The 14,383-nt window shown below is 52.1% G+C and overlaps 1 protein-coding gene across 1 annotated transcript; it reads left to right on the top strand.

The window, feature by feature from the left end:
• Positions 1 to 228: 228 nt before the first annotated feature.
• On the top strand, positions 229 to 3,585 carry FAM43A (family with sequence similarity 43 member A). The gene has a single exon (XM_002921450.4). The coding sequence runs from the start codon at positions 1,458 to 1,460 to the stop codon at positions 2,730 to 2,732; it is 1,275 nt and encodes a 424-aa protein (XP_002921496.1). The 5' UTR covers positions 229 to 1,457; the 3' UTR covers positions 2,733 to 3,585.
• Positions 3,586 to 14,383: the final 10,798 nt, after the last annotated feature.

Here is a 14,383-nt window from a genome sequence, read left to right as displayed (position 1 = left end):
CTGGTTGTTTTCCTTGCTTCTGTCTCCTTTAATGAAATAAAATTGTGAAAAAATATAATATTAAACAGCACCTACTCATTCTCAGAGAGCTGTCACACAAAGAAAGAACCACGATTTCCCCAACCTTTTTGCATAGTAAATTAGTCTAAATCCCACCGTCCACCACTTCCCCCAGAAGTTTCGATGTAGACCTACATTTATTTAGTGAGTTGCAATTCAGCCTGAGGGTGGAGTGTCAGAATTCAAGTTGCTTTTCCCGAGGGGTAACCCCGGGTCTTGGCGATACCTGTAGAAAAACGAGATGCTGGCAAATCTGAGATGTAATTGCGGGATTGGACCGGTTTCCCCTTTACCTCGACAAATGGCTGCAACTAGGTCCCTTTAAGAGACCAGGAACCCGCCGGGCGTCCGAGCCCGAAATGCACCCTCTTTTCTGCTCCTCCCCTGTCCCCGCGCGGCGAATGGTTCGCGCCGGCCTATATTTACCCGAGATCTTGCTCCCGGACCGCAAGGATGTGAGGCTGGCGAGCCGGCTACCGCTCGCAGCACGGGAGGGGCGCGCCGCAAAGGCGGGCAGCAGACCTCGGGGACCTCGGGAGCGGAGTCGGACACCCCCAAAGCGAAGAAATGAGGTAGCGACCGTCCCAGGAGCCGACCATGCGCGCGTCCCGCTCTCGGCGCCCCGCGCTGCCCCGGCGGAGCCAGCCGGGACAGTGAGCCCGCCGAGCCCGAGTCCCCGCGTCCGGCCGGAGCGAAGATGCAGTGAGCCACAGCGGGAGTGCTGCGCCGGGCCCGCCGCGGCCAGCCGGGGCAGCATCTGACTGCACTCCGGGCAAGCCGCAGGGTCTGGGACCAGCCCAGCCGAGGGGCTCTCCGGCTCCGGCACCCCCTCGGGGCGGGGAGCACCGGCCCTGGGCACACTCGCTATCGAGTTTCCGCGGCTTCTAGTCCCAGCCCTGGGGAGTGTGTGTGTGTGCGCGTGTGTGTGTGTGCGCGCGGGGGGGCCCTTTCCAGGTTCGCCGAGGAGTTCCTGCATATTCTCGCCCCGTCCCGACTGCTTTGGCGGGGGCTCCTTCTGTTTGCGCGCGCGCATCTTTTTAATGTTCCACTCTGATTTCGTCTTTCTCTCATTTTGCTTGCCTAAGACTCTTTGCCCTCATCCTTGCCCTGGCCGGGGTAAATCTGTGCCCGCTGTTTTTCTCCCCACACTCGCAGCTGAATATTTTCTTCTCTTTTAAGATTTTTACCCGTACCCTCTTCGGCGGGGTCCCTGAGCACGATACTCCCTAACCCCCTCTCTACCACTGGGCCACTCCCAGCAGAGGTTTTTGTTTTTTGGTTTTTTTTTTTTTCCCCTGTCTTGCCCCGGCCGAGCCCGGCCAGGGCGGTTGGCTCAGCGGGGCTCGTACCCGCCGCTCCGCCGCCGCCGCCCAGCTGCGCGGGGGCGCCCTCCGGAGATGCTGCCGTGGAAGAAGCACAAGTTCGAGCTGCTGGCCGAGGCGCCGCCACGGCAGGCGTCCAAGCCCAAGGGCTACGCGGTGAGCCTGCACTACTCCGCGCTCAGCTCGCTGGCGCGGGCGTGCCCCGAAGGCGCGCTCAGCCGGGTGGGCAGTATGTTTCGCTCCAAGCGCAAGAAGCTGCACATCACCAGCGAGGACCCCACTTACACCGTGCTCTACCTGGGCAATGCCACCACCATTCAGGCGCGCGGGGACGGCTGCACTGACCTAGCGGTGGGCAAGATCTGGAGCAAGAGCGAGGCGGGTCGTCAGGGCACCAAGATGAAGCTGACTGTGAGTGCGCAGGGTATCCGCATGGTGCACGCCGAGGAGCGCGCGCTGCGCCGCCCGGGCCACCTCTACCTGCTGCACCGCGTTACCTATTGCGTGGCAGACGCGCGGCTGCCCAAGGTCTTCGCCTGGGTATACCGGCACGAGCTCAAGCACAAGGCGGTAATGCTGCGCTGCCACGCGGTGCTGGTGTCCAAGCCCGAGAAGGCTCAGGCCATGGCCCTACTATTGTACCAGACGTCGGCCAACGCACTGGCGGAATTTAAACGGCTCAAGCGGAGGGACGATGCGCGTCACCAGCAGCAGGAGCTGGTGGGCGCGCACACCATCCCGCTAGTGCCGCTGCGCAAACTGCTCCTGCACGGACCCTGCTGCTACAAGCCACCGGTGGAACGCAGCCGCAGCGCGCCCAAGCTCGGCTCCATCACCGAGGACTTGCTCGGCGAACAGCAGGAGCAGGAGCTGCAGGAGGAAGAGGAAGAGGAGCACACGGAGGGCTGCCTGGAGGAGGAGGAGGAGGACCGTGCTGAGGAGGGGGACCCGGCAGCGGAAGAGGCCGAGGCGCAGCGGGCGCTGATGGTGGCCATGCACTTGGAATGCGGGGACTTGCTGGACACGCTGGAGAGTGGCCGCGAGGAGGCGCTAGGGGGCGGTGGGGTCGCCCTGGGCCCTGGGGCTGGGCCGCCGCCTCTGCTGCTGGGCAGCGCCTCCGACATGAAGGCCGAGCTGTCCCAGCTTATTAACGACCTGGGAGAGCTCAGCTTCGGCAACGACGTGCGCAGTCTGCAGGCCGACTTGCGGGTGACGCGCCTGCTGTCCGGCGAGAGCACCGGCAGCGAGAGCTCCATCGAAGGCGGGGGCCCGGACGCCACCTCTGCCACCGCTGGAGACCGGTCGGGCCCTGCCGACGGCGCCAACCCAGAGGAGCCCCACTCGGGTTGAGATCTCAGCAGCTCCCTGCGTGTGCCCCTCGCGCCCCACCGTGACTCCCTACCCGTCTTTTGGACAACCCCTTCTCCTCTGCCCCTCGCCAGCCCCCAGGAAAGGGGACATGGGACACCCTGGCCCTCTGCACATTTGGCTCTGTTTGAAGCTGGGCTCAGGTTGCTCGTGGAGACGTGCGGGGCGGGGGGAACTCTGCACGGAGGGAGAGAGAGGCAGGGCTCTGGGGGGCGGGGAGGGGGTGAGGGAAGGGCCCGCTGGTTAGCAAAGTCCTACCAGCAAGCGATGCCTGCCTGCAGGCCAGTTTCCTGTTTGTGGGGCAGCTTGGGCCTGAGGAGGGGTTAATTTCCTCCCCTGACCTGACCGAGGAACAGGGAGCGGCCTAGCGCTGTCACTGGCATGTCATTAACCAACATTTTTGTTTTTTGCTCTCACAGCGTTTGAGGCTGTAATGCCACCTCTTTGCCCCCAGTCGTTTCGGTGGGAGAGCTTGGGTTGTTTACCTCACACTCAGACCCTTGAAATTCTGCCAAATTCCTCAAATAATTGTTTGGGGGGGTGGGGGGAAATGAAAGAAAGTTGCATTTTGTTTACAGTTAAAGACTTAAAAAAGTTTTCCTTTAAAAATACACACACCTTCCTCCTGCTCTAAAGATCCCCCTCTGTGATACTGTGTAAAATATTTTGCACTGTTGTGAAGTATTTCTGAAATTTTTTTTGTACATAACTGTGTTCTCAGAGCTAAATGGTTATATCTTTTGCTGTGCAAAAGGGACATGTAAAATGTTGTTCAGTTGTATATACAGAAATGTGTATAAAACATTTTGTTATTTTTTAAGAGTAGCACTGCTCTGTTTCTGTTTGCCCGCCAGTGGGGAGAGAATAAAGAGGACAATGTAACAGAACAGGTGAGCGTCTGGAAGTGCTGCTGAAAATGCTGGGGACCAGGGGGCCGGAAGAGGGCCTGGCCATTGGTGGGATGGTGTGGTGCTTGAAAAGTGATTCCAGAAGGGGACCCCCGCTGTTTGCATAGCTCCAGGGCCTTTGTAGTCCTCCACCACCATGGCTGGGGCCAGCCCTCGCCTTCCCTCTGAGTGCACCCTCCCATATTCTTCACGCAGTAAACTGTGGGGCTGTGGACTTTTTCTGGTCTCTCTAGTTAATTCTTGGAGAAACAGGGTGAGTTCTGTTCCTCACTCCCAGACTTGTGAGGTTATTTAGGGAAGAGTGACTTTCAAGGTCTTCTGAGGTTTTACCACGGCCTTCTGTGGTTCACCTTCTCCTTTACAAACAGCTCAGGGGGCTTTAAAGATCAACTGGAGACCTGAGGAAAGTGTCCTTGGGGCTCTGTGAGGAGTGGGGCCATCTCTGTTTTTCCTGGGAGGAAAATCAAGGAGAGAGGAAGGTTGGTAAGTTCTGATCATGGCGTGAATGAGTCATGAGGCAGGTGGGGCGGGTGGGGAGGCCGACGGAAGAACTTATTTCCTTCCCTTCGACAACCCAGTGTGACCCAGTGGAGGCATGGTGTGGAGGTCAAGGCAGACAAGAACTGTTAGAGCTTGGGGTGTGTGTGTGTGTGTGTGTGTGTGTGTGTGTGTGTGTGTGTGTGTGTGTGTGTGTGTTTGTCTCAGGGTTTTCAGGCTTTCTGGGAGCTTGTTTCTGTTGTAAACTTCAAACAGATGTCTCTGGTTTGGCTACACCCGATCAGCTGGAAGTTGTAATAAGACGCTGCCAAAACTGTGCCTTCCTCAAATTATTTTTTTCCTTTTGCCCCTTTGGGCTCCATTTCCTGTGTTGCAGAAATGATCCCACTCCTGGCCTTCCCTGCTGTCCTCTGACCACTCTGCTTTGTTTTCATCATAATTATGTTTGGGGCAGCTAGAACCACAGATCCTGGGGAGTCTGGAATTTGTTGGAACCACAGAGGGAGGGTGAAAGATTTTCTTCCGAATTAACAGTAGTGGTTTGGGCATAAGATTAACTTTGGAAGTGAAAAACAAAGGGTGGGTGGGAAATAACTACAAAATACTCAATCACTTCTTAAGGGCATTAGGACAAGGTCTAGGCCTTTGAATCTGTTATGTTTTGGTTTGGTTGAGAGTCCCTACCCCTCTCCCCAAATACCTCAGATACACATCATTGCATGAAATTTAAAACCCCCAGGTAGGGTGAGGTCAGGGGAGTCAGATCCTCTCCTCCCCAGATACTCACCCATCACGCCTTCCATACGGCTCTCACCGCACTGGCAGGCAGCCGTGTGGCCCATCACTACCTCGCATGACTGGATTTCACATTTGAAATTATTTTCACACACTGCCAAGTTCCTCTGCTCTTTGAAACTGATAAGAACATTAAAGAGGGGGGCGCCTGGGTGGCTCAGTTGTTAAGCATCTGCCTTCTGCTCAGGGTGTTGCTGGGATCGAGCCCACATCGGGCTCCTCCGCTGGGAGCCTGCTTCTTCCTCTCCCACTCCCTCTGCCTGTGTTCCCTCTCTCGCTGGCTGTCTCTCACTCTGTCACATAAATAAATAAAATCTTAAAAAATAAAACATTAAAGAGGGTGAAGATCACATGGTTAATATGTGGTGGTGGGGCAGGGTCTGTGTGTCTTCATTCCATTTTTTTTTTTTAAGATTTATTTATTTGAGAGAGAGCGAGAGTGTGTGGGGGGGAGGGGCAGAGGGTAAGGGAGAGAGTATCTCAAGCCAACTCGCTGCTGAGCACGGAGCCTGATGCAGGACTCGATCTCACGACCCTGAGATTATGATGTGAGCCGAAATCAAGCGTTGGACACTTACCTGACTGAACCACCCAGGCGCCCCTGTGTGTCTTCATTCTTAACCAGTTAATGGTCTAGTGACAATGCCAAGGTTGGCTTTTATCTGACTGATGGGGGTATGGTGTATTGGTCAGAAAGTTCAGACAAATGACATTTAAACCAACATTGTCAGTAAATGTAATGCAACTGTCTCTTTAAAGTCTGATTTTTCCAGTTATCTGATTAATAAATAGGGAAGGGGGGTTTCAGGGTGGAGGAAGGAGGAAGAAGAAAATAAGCAGACTGCAAAAGAACCAGTTCCCTCCCTCACTCCTGGTGCCTTCCCCTTCCCTCCTTCCCCCCTTCTACTTTTCGGCTTTTATCCCCACTGCACACCATCGCCCTCTGGCTGATGTAATTCTAGAAGAGATTCGAAGGTGATACATGATTCACCTCTTCTTATGTCTCAGTCTTCCAGGGATGATATCACTAGCGTAAGAAGAGAAGTTTGAATGAAAAAAACAAAAACCGAACACTAATTTGCTCCTGACACTCGGCGGGAAAAAAGTGGTGTGCCCAGAGCAAAACTAAGTACTTGGATGAAACACACCTTCCAGAGAGCACCTGAGGTCTGGTTTACTCATCACATCTAGCTTTTCCCTCTTGCGAGGTGAGGTTCATGTTTCTCCTTTGCGTAACCTGATGGCACTTTAAATGCAGTGAGACACTTTCCACATTCTTCCCCGGCCTAAGTAATCCTCTGTGTCCAACAATGCACCATTGACTTCGTGAAAAACGAAGTGACTTCTGGCAGCAGGAGAGGTCTTGCCAGGTGGCAGCACAAGTCCACGGAGGAGGCGTTTCGTCAACCGCGAAAACATCCTCCCATGTCCGTTCGTACCATTTGTGGTGTGTGTTGACGGGGAGCGAGGGAAAGCTAGGACAGTACAAAATAAACAATAGTATGACAGACCTTCTCAACACTCAGAGTTGCCGAGAACACCCACTCCATGCACACGCACGCTCCTCCCTACGGCAAACCTCCCACTCGTGGCCCCCACAGTCAGCAGAACAGATTGGAAACAAATTAGAGAGGTTCTGTTAGACTGAGAAAGCACAATTCCCTCCCAGAAACAGAGATGCCTTTAAGGGCCCTGCTCTTGAAGGGGGAGAGAGCTGGCTGGTAGAACTCACCCCTGGCACCACACTGGGGATGGAAAAACCTCGTGGGAGTCAACAAGGATCATGAGAAACATAAAAATCCTATTGGGGCAAGTTGCCCTCATTTCTAGCAGGATTGAGTAATTTAATCAGCAGAACCCTTCCCTCCATGTGGTACGCATCAGCGGTCCCCACGTCTGCTGGCAAGTGATACGCGACAGAGCGAGAAGTGTGTGCGCACTGGGCGCCCGGGAGCCACGTCTGATATGCGGGAAACTACTCCAGGCTCCGGGAGGGCCCGGAGGCCGCGGGGTCAGGGCACTCTGGACCCGGGGCACCAGGTCTTCCTGCACGCGGCCACATCTGGATCTGGCTTTACTGTCGGCTGGGGCCCTTCCTGCTCCTGATGTCTCATCCGTGTTCCTAGGCCACAGTGTGCCTGGGGCCAGCCCCCTGTGACTTGCTCTGAGGTGAGCCAATTTGAGCAACCCTGAATGACCACCATATTGGTGGCTTGAATGGCTAGGTGGGCCCTGGAACTTGGCACCCATTCCCTCCCCTCTCTAGGCCTGTTCAGTGGCACCAGTTCCTAACCCCCACAGAGGGTAACCCTTCTGCGGCCCCTCCTCATCTCTGTCCCATCCCATGTCCTCCTGTGAGGCATCATGTCCCTCTGGCTTCTCTGATGGCCCAGCTTCCCACCTGATCCTGTCTTCATTTCTCCTCCTTCCCACAAGCCTAGCTCAGACCTACATCAAACCTAAAAGAAAAGAAAGCCCAAACTTTAAGGCACAGACAAATCAAACACACCGTCATCAGTCAGCACGAATCCTGCAATCCCTGGTCACGCACTGGCCCTGTCCCCCATTTACAGATGAACAAACTGAGCCATAGAGGGGTGATGTCATGCCCAAGGTTACACAAGAGGGACCAAGACCCCCAGGGTCCAAACTCTAAAACCCGAGCTCTTTTCACATTCCTCCCGTTCTTATGGCTTACAACCAGATTTTTAGCTTTGGGATGGCAGAAACTGGCGCTGAATTTTTCTTTGACCCCCCCTTTCTTTTGTACCTCTACATTTCATGCATGGTGGATGGTTGATGATAGATACCTGTCATGCCATTCTTACGAAACATGTCACTCCTGCCACCAAGTGTGAATGAGTATCTACTAGCTGCCTGATGTTGGAGGTAGAAAGGGCAGGTGATGTCTTCCTAGCAAGAATGCTACTGGTGGGTGGGGTGGCAGCCCCCAGAGGAACCTGGTCTCCTCTTGCTTCTGTCCTGAGATCTGGTCTGGCAAGATCTCACCCTAGAAGAGCAGGTCTAGTTTGAGGGTGGGGGAGCTCTTCCCATTGCATCATGCTTATTAATCATCCGTATCTTTCCTGGTTGGCTGAATACTCCAAGGACAGGCATGTGTCTCCAGGCGTCTCTGATTCACCAAACTTGACACAGAAACTTGCACCTAGCTGGTACTCAGGAAACACTATGGGAGGAGTAAAGGAGTGATTCTTCTTCAGGCTGGGAGAATAGGTCTGAAAAAGCTCAAGGGCATTACCTGGATGGAGGAGTCAAGGTTTTTTTGGTTTTTGTTGTTGTTCTTTTTTGTTTTGAGAGAGAGACAGAGAGAGAGAGAGACAGAGAGTGGGCTTGAGGTGGGAGGGAGGGAGGGGCAGAGGGAGAGAGAGAATCTTAAGTGGGTTCCAGGCCCAGCAAGAAGCCTGACGTGGGGCTCAATCTCATGACCCTGAGATCATGACCTTGAGATCATGACCTGAGCTGAAATCAAGAGTCAGATGCTTAACTGACTGAGCCACCCAGGCGCCCCTCAAGGTTTTGAGGACATATGTTTGGAAAGGAGGGAAGATTGGGGTTCAACTGACTCCTCATCTCTACAGGAGGTGGATTCAATCCCCAAGAGCTTCCTTGGAACTTCCCTGACCTTCCTGGGGGGGGGTGGTTCTGATTTGGAGAACGATGGTTTATTTGGAATTGGCTCTGCATGGAGTTGGAGTCCCATTCTTGCTCATGTCAGCCCCCAGGTTATGACCCCAATCCCTCTAATTTGAGTCAAATGAAGGCTCATAGAATGTGGTGTGGCAGAAAGCCTTCAGGGAGAGCCTTGGATGCAGACCTTGAGCTGACCTGGAATCCCTCTGCATTGACCTAATCAAGTCACTTCCCCCCTCTAGTCTCAGGATCCTCATGAGTAAAATGAGTTAGATTATATAAGAGCACGACTTTCAGCATTAATGCTCTGAACTGAAGAAGGAGCAAAGGTTAAGTTCAAGTGCGTTTCTGCCTTCCTCCTTCCCCTAGTGGGACAGAATAGAAGAAACCTCTGACCTGGGGCTTTGGGGACCAGGGCTTATCTTTGGAACCCCCTGTGGCCTGATCCACCCCCTGTTTAATGTGGAGTTGTTCTTGACCAAGCCAGAGCAGAACTTGCTTGTTAGGCAGCCCTTTCACTACCTCAAAGCTTGGAGGTTACAGTGGGTCCTGAGCTGGGGACCCACATTGAATCTAAGGACCAGGTTAGGGGCAGGTAAGGGACCATGAAAGGACTTGCCCAAGATCGATCACTCAGCAAGATGGGGCCAGAATTCAGGTCTCCTGACTCCTATACTCTTTTTCCTGTGTCTTTTGGGCTGAAATCAGTTAACGTTTGAAAGCAGCCCAGCCACTATTAAGAGAAACTTGGCAGAGCCCAGGCATCTGATCAAAGGCCACGAGGGCACCTGGCGGTAGGGTGCTTGCTCTCCTAACGACAGAGACCAGGACCCACTTGCAGCAAGTCTGGGAATAAGAGGGAGTTGATAACCTGGGGCATGCTTCCCCACCTCCCCTAGTGGCAGGCTACTCCCCGCGCCAGGACCCACCCCAATTCTAGATCCTTCTCCTGGGAGAGTTTCTTCTTAGCTGCCTGTCAGGGATTCTCCTTCCTCTCTGTTCCAGGACTAGCCAACGATCCACTCAAGGGGTCTCCAGCTCACGCCAAGGTCTCCTCCCCTCCCCAGCCCTGAGAGCCTAAGAGCCAGACAGAGCAGTAGCACTCCTCCAGCTCAGTCCCTTCCTTTTACAGTTGAGGAGACTGAGGCCCAAGACAGGGAAGGGACGGGTGTCACAGGGAGCAGAGCTTATAGCCGGCTTCAACTTTCCCCCAATCTCTTTCCAAGACACCACACTGCCCTCTTTTAGAAACTCACAACAGTCATGCGGGGAGTCCTCCTCCCTTGGTCCGATGGGCCCATGGTGCGCGCCTGAAGTGCAGGGCTCCCCTCCTTCCTGCAAGCAGTAAGGTCTGCAATTTTGTCTTCTCAAGCTATTGGTCCTCAGCCTACAGTGGATGTCTCTTACCTAAATGGCCTTTTTAGGGAATTAACATTTTAATAGGGGACCCTTGAATATTCAAAGCCTTTGAGATATAAGATGCCAAATAAGAAGGGCATTTTGGGCACCATAATGGAAGGAGGCAGGAAGCGATATTTTGGTGCAGGGAGTACCTCTCTTCCCATTACAAGTGTTCTGACACCATAAGCCATATTCCTGAAGGTTCCACTCTGGATGCTGAACTGCTATACAGAAAAAGAGAAAGTGATATTTCCAAGGTTATGTGAGTTCAAGGAGGATGGGTGGGGAGGGCCACAGGGTCCTGCATCAGCACACTCTCCCTTCTGTGTTGCAGGTCAGGACTTGCGCATGACTCCCAGGTACCGTCTACAGAACCACCAAAGCATCAGCGGTTCCTCCTTATTTATGGTTGCTGTCTGTCCTCCCCCAAGGCCTCCTCTGTAGAGAAACTTGTCTTAGCCTTTGCATGCCAACTTGCCCCCAGTGCCCCCGATTCCCAGGGAAAACCGTTCACCACCTGGTTTCTGGCAGAGGAGCTCATCTCTGTAAAAGAGCGCCACGTGATCAGGTGCTCCTGCCTGTGCTCAGACCAAACCACGCAATGCTTGTCCACAAGCCATGTGTAGACACTCCAGGATCTGGGGGGCCCTTCCTCTCACACCTGCAGCAGTTGTTGCCATGGAAGAAAGCTCCCAGAGTCCGTGGCGGGTCAGACCTGTTGGGAGATGTTCACACTGCTGAAGTCAAAAGAGATTTGAGTTTTACGCTCTATCTCTGCCATTCCATTCGTTGGCCCAGGTCTGAGCCAATGTCCAATATTATCTGACAGATGTGGGATTGGGTGGCTAGGGTGGACGGCAGGCAGTATTCCTGTGCGCAAGGCTATAAGGTATGGCTGAAAGAGAACCGGACTTGAGATTCCATTCCAGCCCCGGTTTTCCTGTATAGTAGCTCTTTGATCTTGAGCAAGTCTCCTTTTGGGGCCAGTCCTTTCTGTGAAATGGAGATAGGAATATCTAAACTTTCTCTCAGATTGTTTTGAGGTTCAAAATCTAAAGATTGGATGAGCAGGTTGTCTTGTCAAGTGCACTACAGGAAAGGAGTGGTTGCTACTGGAATATTCAGATTGTAATAACACAGTTGGGAGGGGTGAGCCTCAGGGGGGCTCCCCCCTAGTGCAAATGTGTCATGGGCAGGAACATTTTCCATGAAACATATTCCAGGACCCAAGGAGGGAAAACAGGCAAAACGAGAAGTAATCTATTAAGAATAGGAAACAGTAGGTGGGTTCCTAAACGGCAGGCTTTATGTGGAAAGATTATGGGCTAACTTTCCGTCTGAAGCTCTAGGTATCCACATGTACTATGTGGCTCTGTCTCCAGCCCAATCTCTTCCATCAGGTGTGACAGGAGGGCACAGCAGCTGCCTGTGCTCTCTGGCCGGGTTTTTATTTGTTCTTTGTAATGGGATTCGTTTTGTCAGCATGTGATTATCAGCCCGGATCAGTATTTCGACTGTGATTAGTATTGTATGTTCAGGCGCATGTGTGCGCTCACACGCACAGCCCTTCCCCAAAAACTTTCCACAAATATTTGCAATCATAATTTAATTCACCTCTCAGACAGATGTTTCTGAAGTGGACACAGTCCCCTTAAAGTAATGCTTTAGACTGTTTTGTACAAATGTGGAGGTTCAGAGCGCCTGGGTGGCTCAGCAGGTTAAGTGTCTGTCTTGGGCTCAGGTCACGATCCTGGGGTCCTGGGATGGAGCCCCATGTCAGGCTCCCTGCTCAATAGGGGAGACTGCTTCTCCCCCTCCCTCGGCCCCTACTCATGTTCTCTCTCTCGCTCACTCACACTTTCAAATAAATAAATAAAATCTTATTAAAAAAAAAAGAAATGTGGACGTTCTAGGTTTTTATTGGAAACACTCTATATGGATAGAATACACACAGGAATACTTAGGATCCTCTTGTCCTGATGGAACTGGTGTGTGTGTGTGTGTGTGTGTGTGCCTGTGTGTGTCCGTGTTCCTGCGGGTATGCCTGGGACTGTGCTCAAGGGTATGAGCTGTACTGTAAACTCAAGCTGTTGCGGTTGGCATTGCTGTGAAATGATCAGTGAAAACTCATAGCACAGTGAGAGAGCTATGTTGACCCTCCCACATTCCTGCCAAGAAAAACTTCAAATCACATCACCCTTTCCTTTCCATTGTACTCTTGAGTTTTCCTTTTTGTTTCTTTTTAATCTTAAAAGGTCCTTGGGGCGCCTGGGTGGCACAGCGGTTAAGCGTCTGCCTTCGGCTCAGGGCGTGATCCCGGCGTTCTGGGATCGAGCCCCATGTCAGGCTCCTCTGCTGGGAGCCTGCTTCTTCCTCTCCCGCTCCCCCTGCTTGTGTTCCCTCTCTCGCTGGCTGTCTCTATCTCTGTCAAATAAATAAATAAAATCTTTAAAAAAAATCTTAAAAGGTCCTTAACCTCACAGAAATCTTCAAATTCCTTTAAGAATGCTCTATATTGCTGGAGACCTTGATCCAAAGAAGCCTACTGCTGGGATGGCCATCGATTCTTGTTTGCTCAGGATGGTCCCAGTTACGCCTGAGGTCACACATAATTATAGCAGAGCCACTCTCCACTCTCAAAGTGTCCTTGTTTGGATGATAAACGATATAGTTTCCCCACCTATTACCCAGGTAATTTTGACCTTAACCTTCACAGGTCTTCATTCATTCATTCATTCATTCATTCATTCATTCATTCATTCCTGTTCTCTCCCTCACTGAAGAAATACTTATAATGTATCTACTGTGTGCATTTATAATGCATCTATTGTATGCCAAGTACTGTGCTTGTTGTGGAGGTGAGGTGGGGGGATGGGGGTGGGAAACAAGAAGGAAACGAGGATGGAAACCACAAGCAGTCTTTGCCCTCATGGAGCTCATGATCCAGTGGAAAAGACCAAAGCATGTGATATCTATCCAACATCGAAAGAGGTATGGTCAGTTTATGTGTAAAGTATTGAGGGAACACAGAGGATGGGCAGCCCACCTATGCCAATCCATGCAAGGGAAGGGTGTAGTCATAGAGGGCTTCACATAAGAGATGATCGTTCTCTTCAATCATCAAAGTGGTCTCAAAGGCTCTGATTGAGTCATAAAACCTCACCTGATCTAGGTTCTGGAGGAAGCATAGTTTTCTAGAACATTTTTTTTTTTTTGAGGGAGGAGGTGGTTGGAGGATGTGTTTGCAGATCTCCTACCTGCAACCTCTCTCCAGCCCTGTACTTCTAAAGGCCAGAATAATATTTGGGTTTTCTTTCTCATTGGTCTATTTCCTGACCCATGAACTTGGCAACCAGAAGTAATGGAGTATGGTGGGCATAATTAAATAGGGTAAAGAATTCTAGCTGCTTTAACAAATCCCATACTCACCGGCTTAACATCGGAAGAGTTTATTTCTCCCCTATGCACTGTTCTGAATGAATAGTCTTGGTGGTCAAACCATCAGTCAGGGGCCCAGGCTCTGTCTGTGCTGTGACTCCACCATCTTCTAGAGTGGGAGTTGGCCACATTGGGCCTGCTGGCTGTATTTGTATCTGAAGTTTTATTGGAACACAATCTCACTCATTCATTTACATATGATCTATGGTGGCTTTGTATTACAGCAGCACAGATGCAGAGTCGCAAAAAAGACCGCATAGCCCGCAAGCCTGAAATATTTACTATCTGGCCCATCGCAGAAAACGTTTGCTGACTCCCTACGCCAGTGCCTCGGAAGTCCCTCTGGGTTGTTTGCTTCTGCCAGACAAGGTTCTCCAGCAGACAGAGAAAGAGCGTGAGTGATCTTTTCGAGATTTTAATGGGCAGGCCTAGAGGTGACCCACACCACTTCTTACCATGTCGCATTGGCCAGAACTCGGCTCACAGCTACGTGGAACTGCAAGAGCAGCTGGGAAATGCACCTTAGCTCAGGTTTATTTGAGCAAAGACCTTAGGAGGATCAAGGGGAAATTGCTCTTTAGAAAAGTTTGTGAAGGCATGCATCATTCAGTTGGCACCTGGTCCTAAGGGCTGCTTTGAATAGCTCAGGACCCACAGCGCAAGTAACTTCAGACACAGATGCTGCAAACATTTGCTCAAGACTAAACGAAACGTTTGAGGTGGGCTGTCTCCTAGGTAGGGGGCCTGGGAATTCCCGCCATGTTAGGGAGCAGATCTCTCCTGAGACAGCCCCGCACCTGGAGGGGCAGCTCTGGTTCTTGAAAAGTTCTCCTTCGATTTGCCTCCCTGCAGTCTGTGACATGTCCTGTGAGACTGGGGAGAGTGGGTGGGCTCCTTCTTCCCCAAGTGCAGGGCAGAGCAGAAGCCCTGCCAGGAGGCTCC

Source organism: Ailuropoda melanoleuca, chromosome 1, assembly GCF_002007445.2.
Source record: "Ailuropoda melanoleuca isolate Jingjing chromosome 1, ASM200744v2, whole genome shotgun sequence".
Taxonomy (NCBI): Eukaryota; Metazoa; Chordata; class Mammalia; order Carnivora; family Ursidae; genus Ailuropoda; species Ailuropoda melanoleuca.
Note: the sequence above shows the minus strand (reverse complement) of the source record. Positions and strands in the feature narration are given on the sequence as shown.

Coding starts and splice junctions, on each gene's coding strand:
- FAM43A (XM_002921450.4), top strand. CDS start 1,458: ATGCTGCCGTGGAAGAAGCACAAGTTCGAGCTGCTGGCCGAGGCGCCG.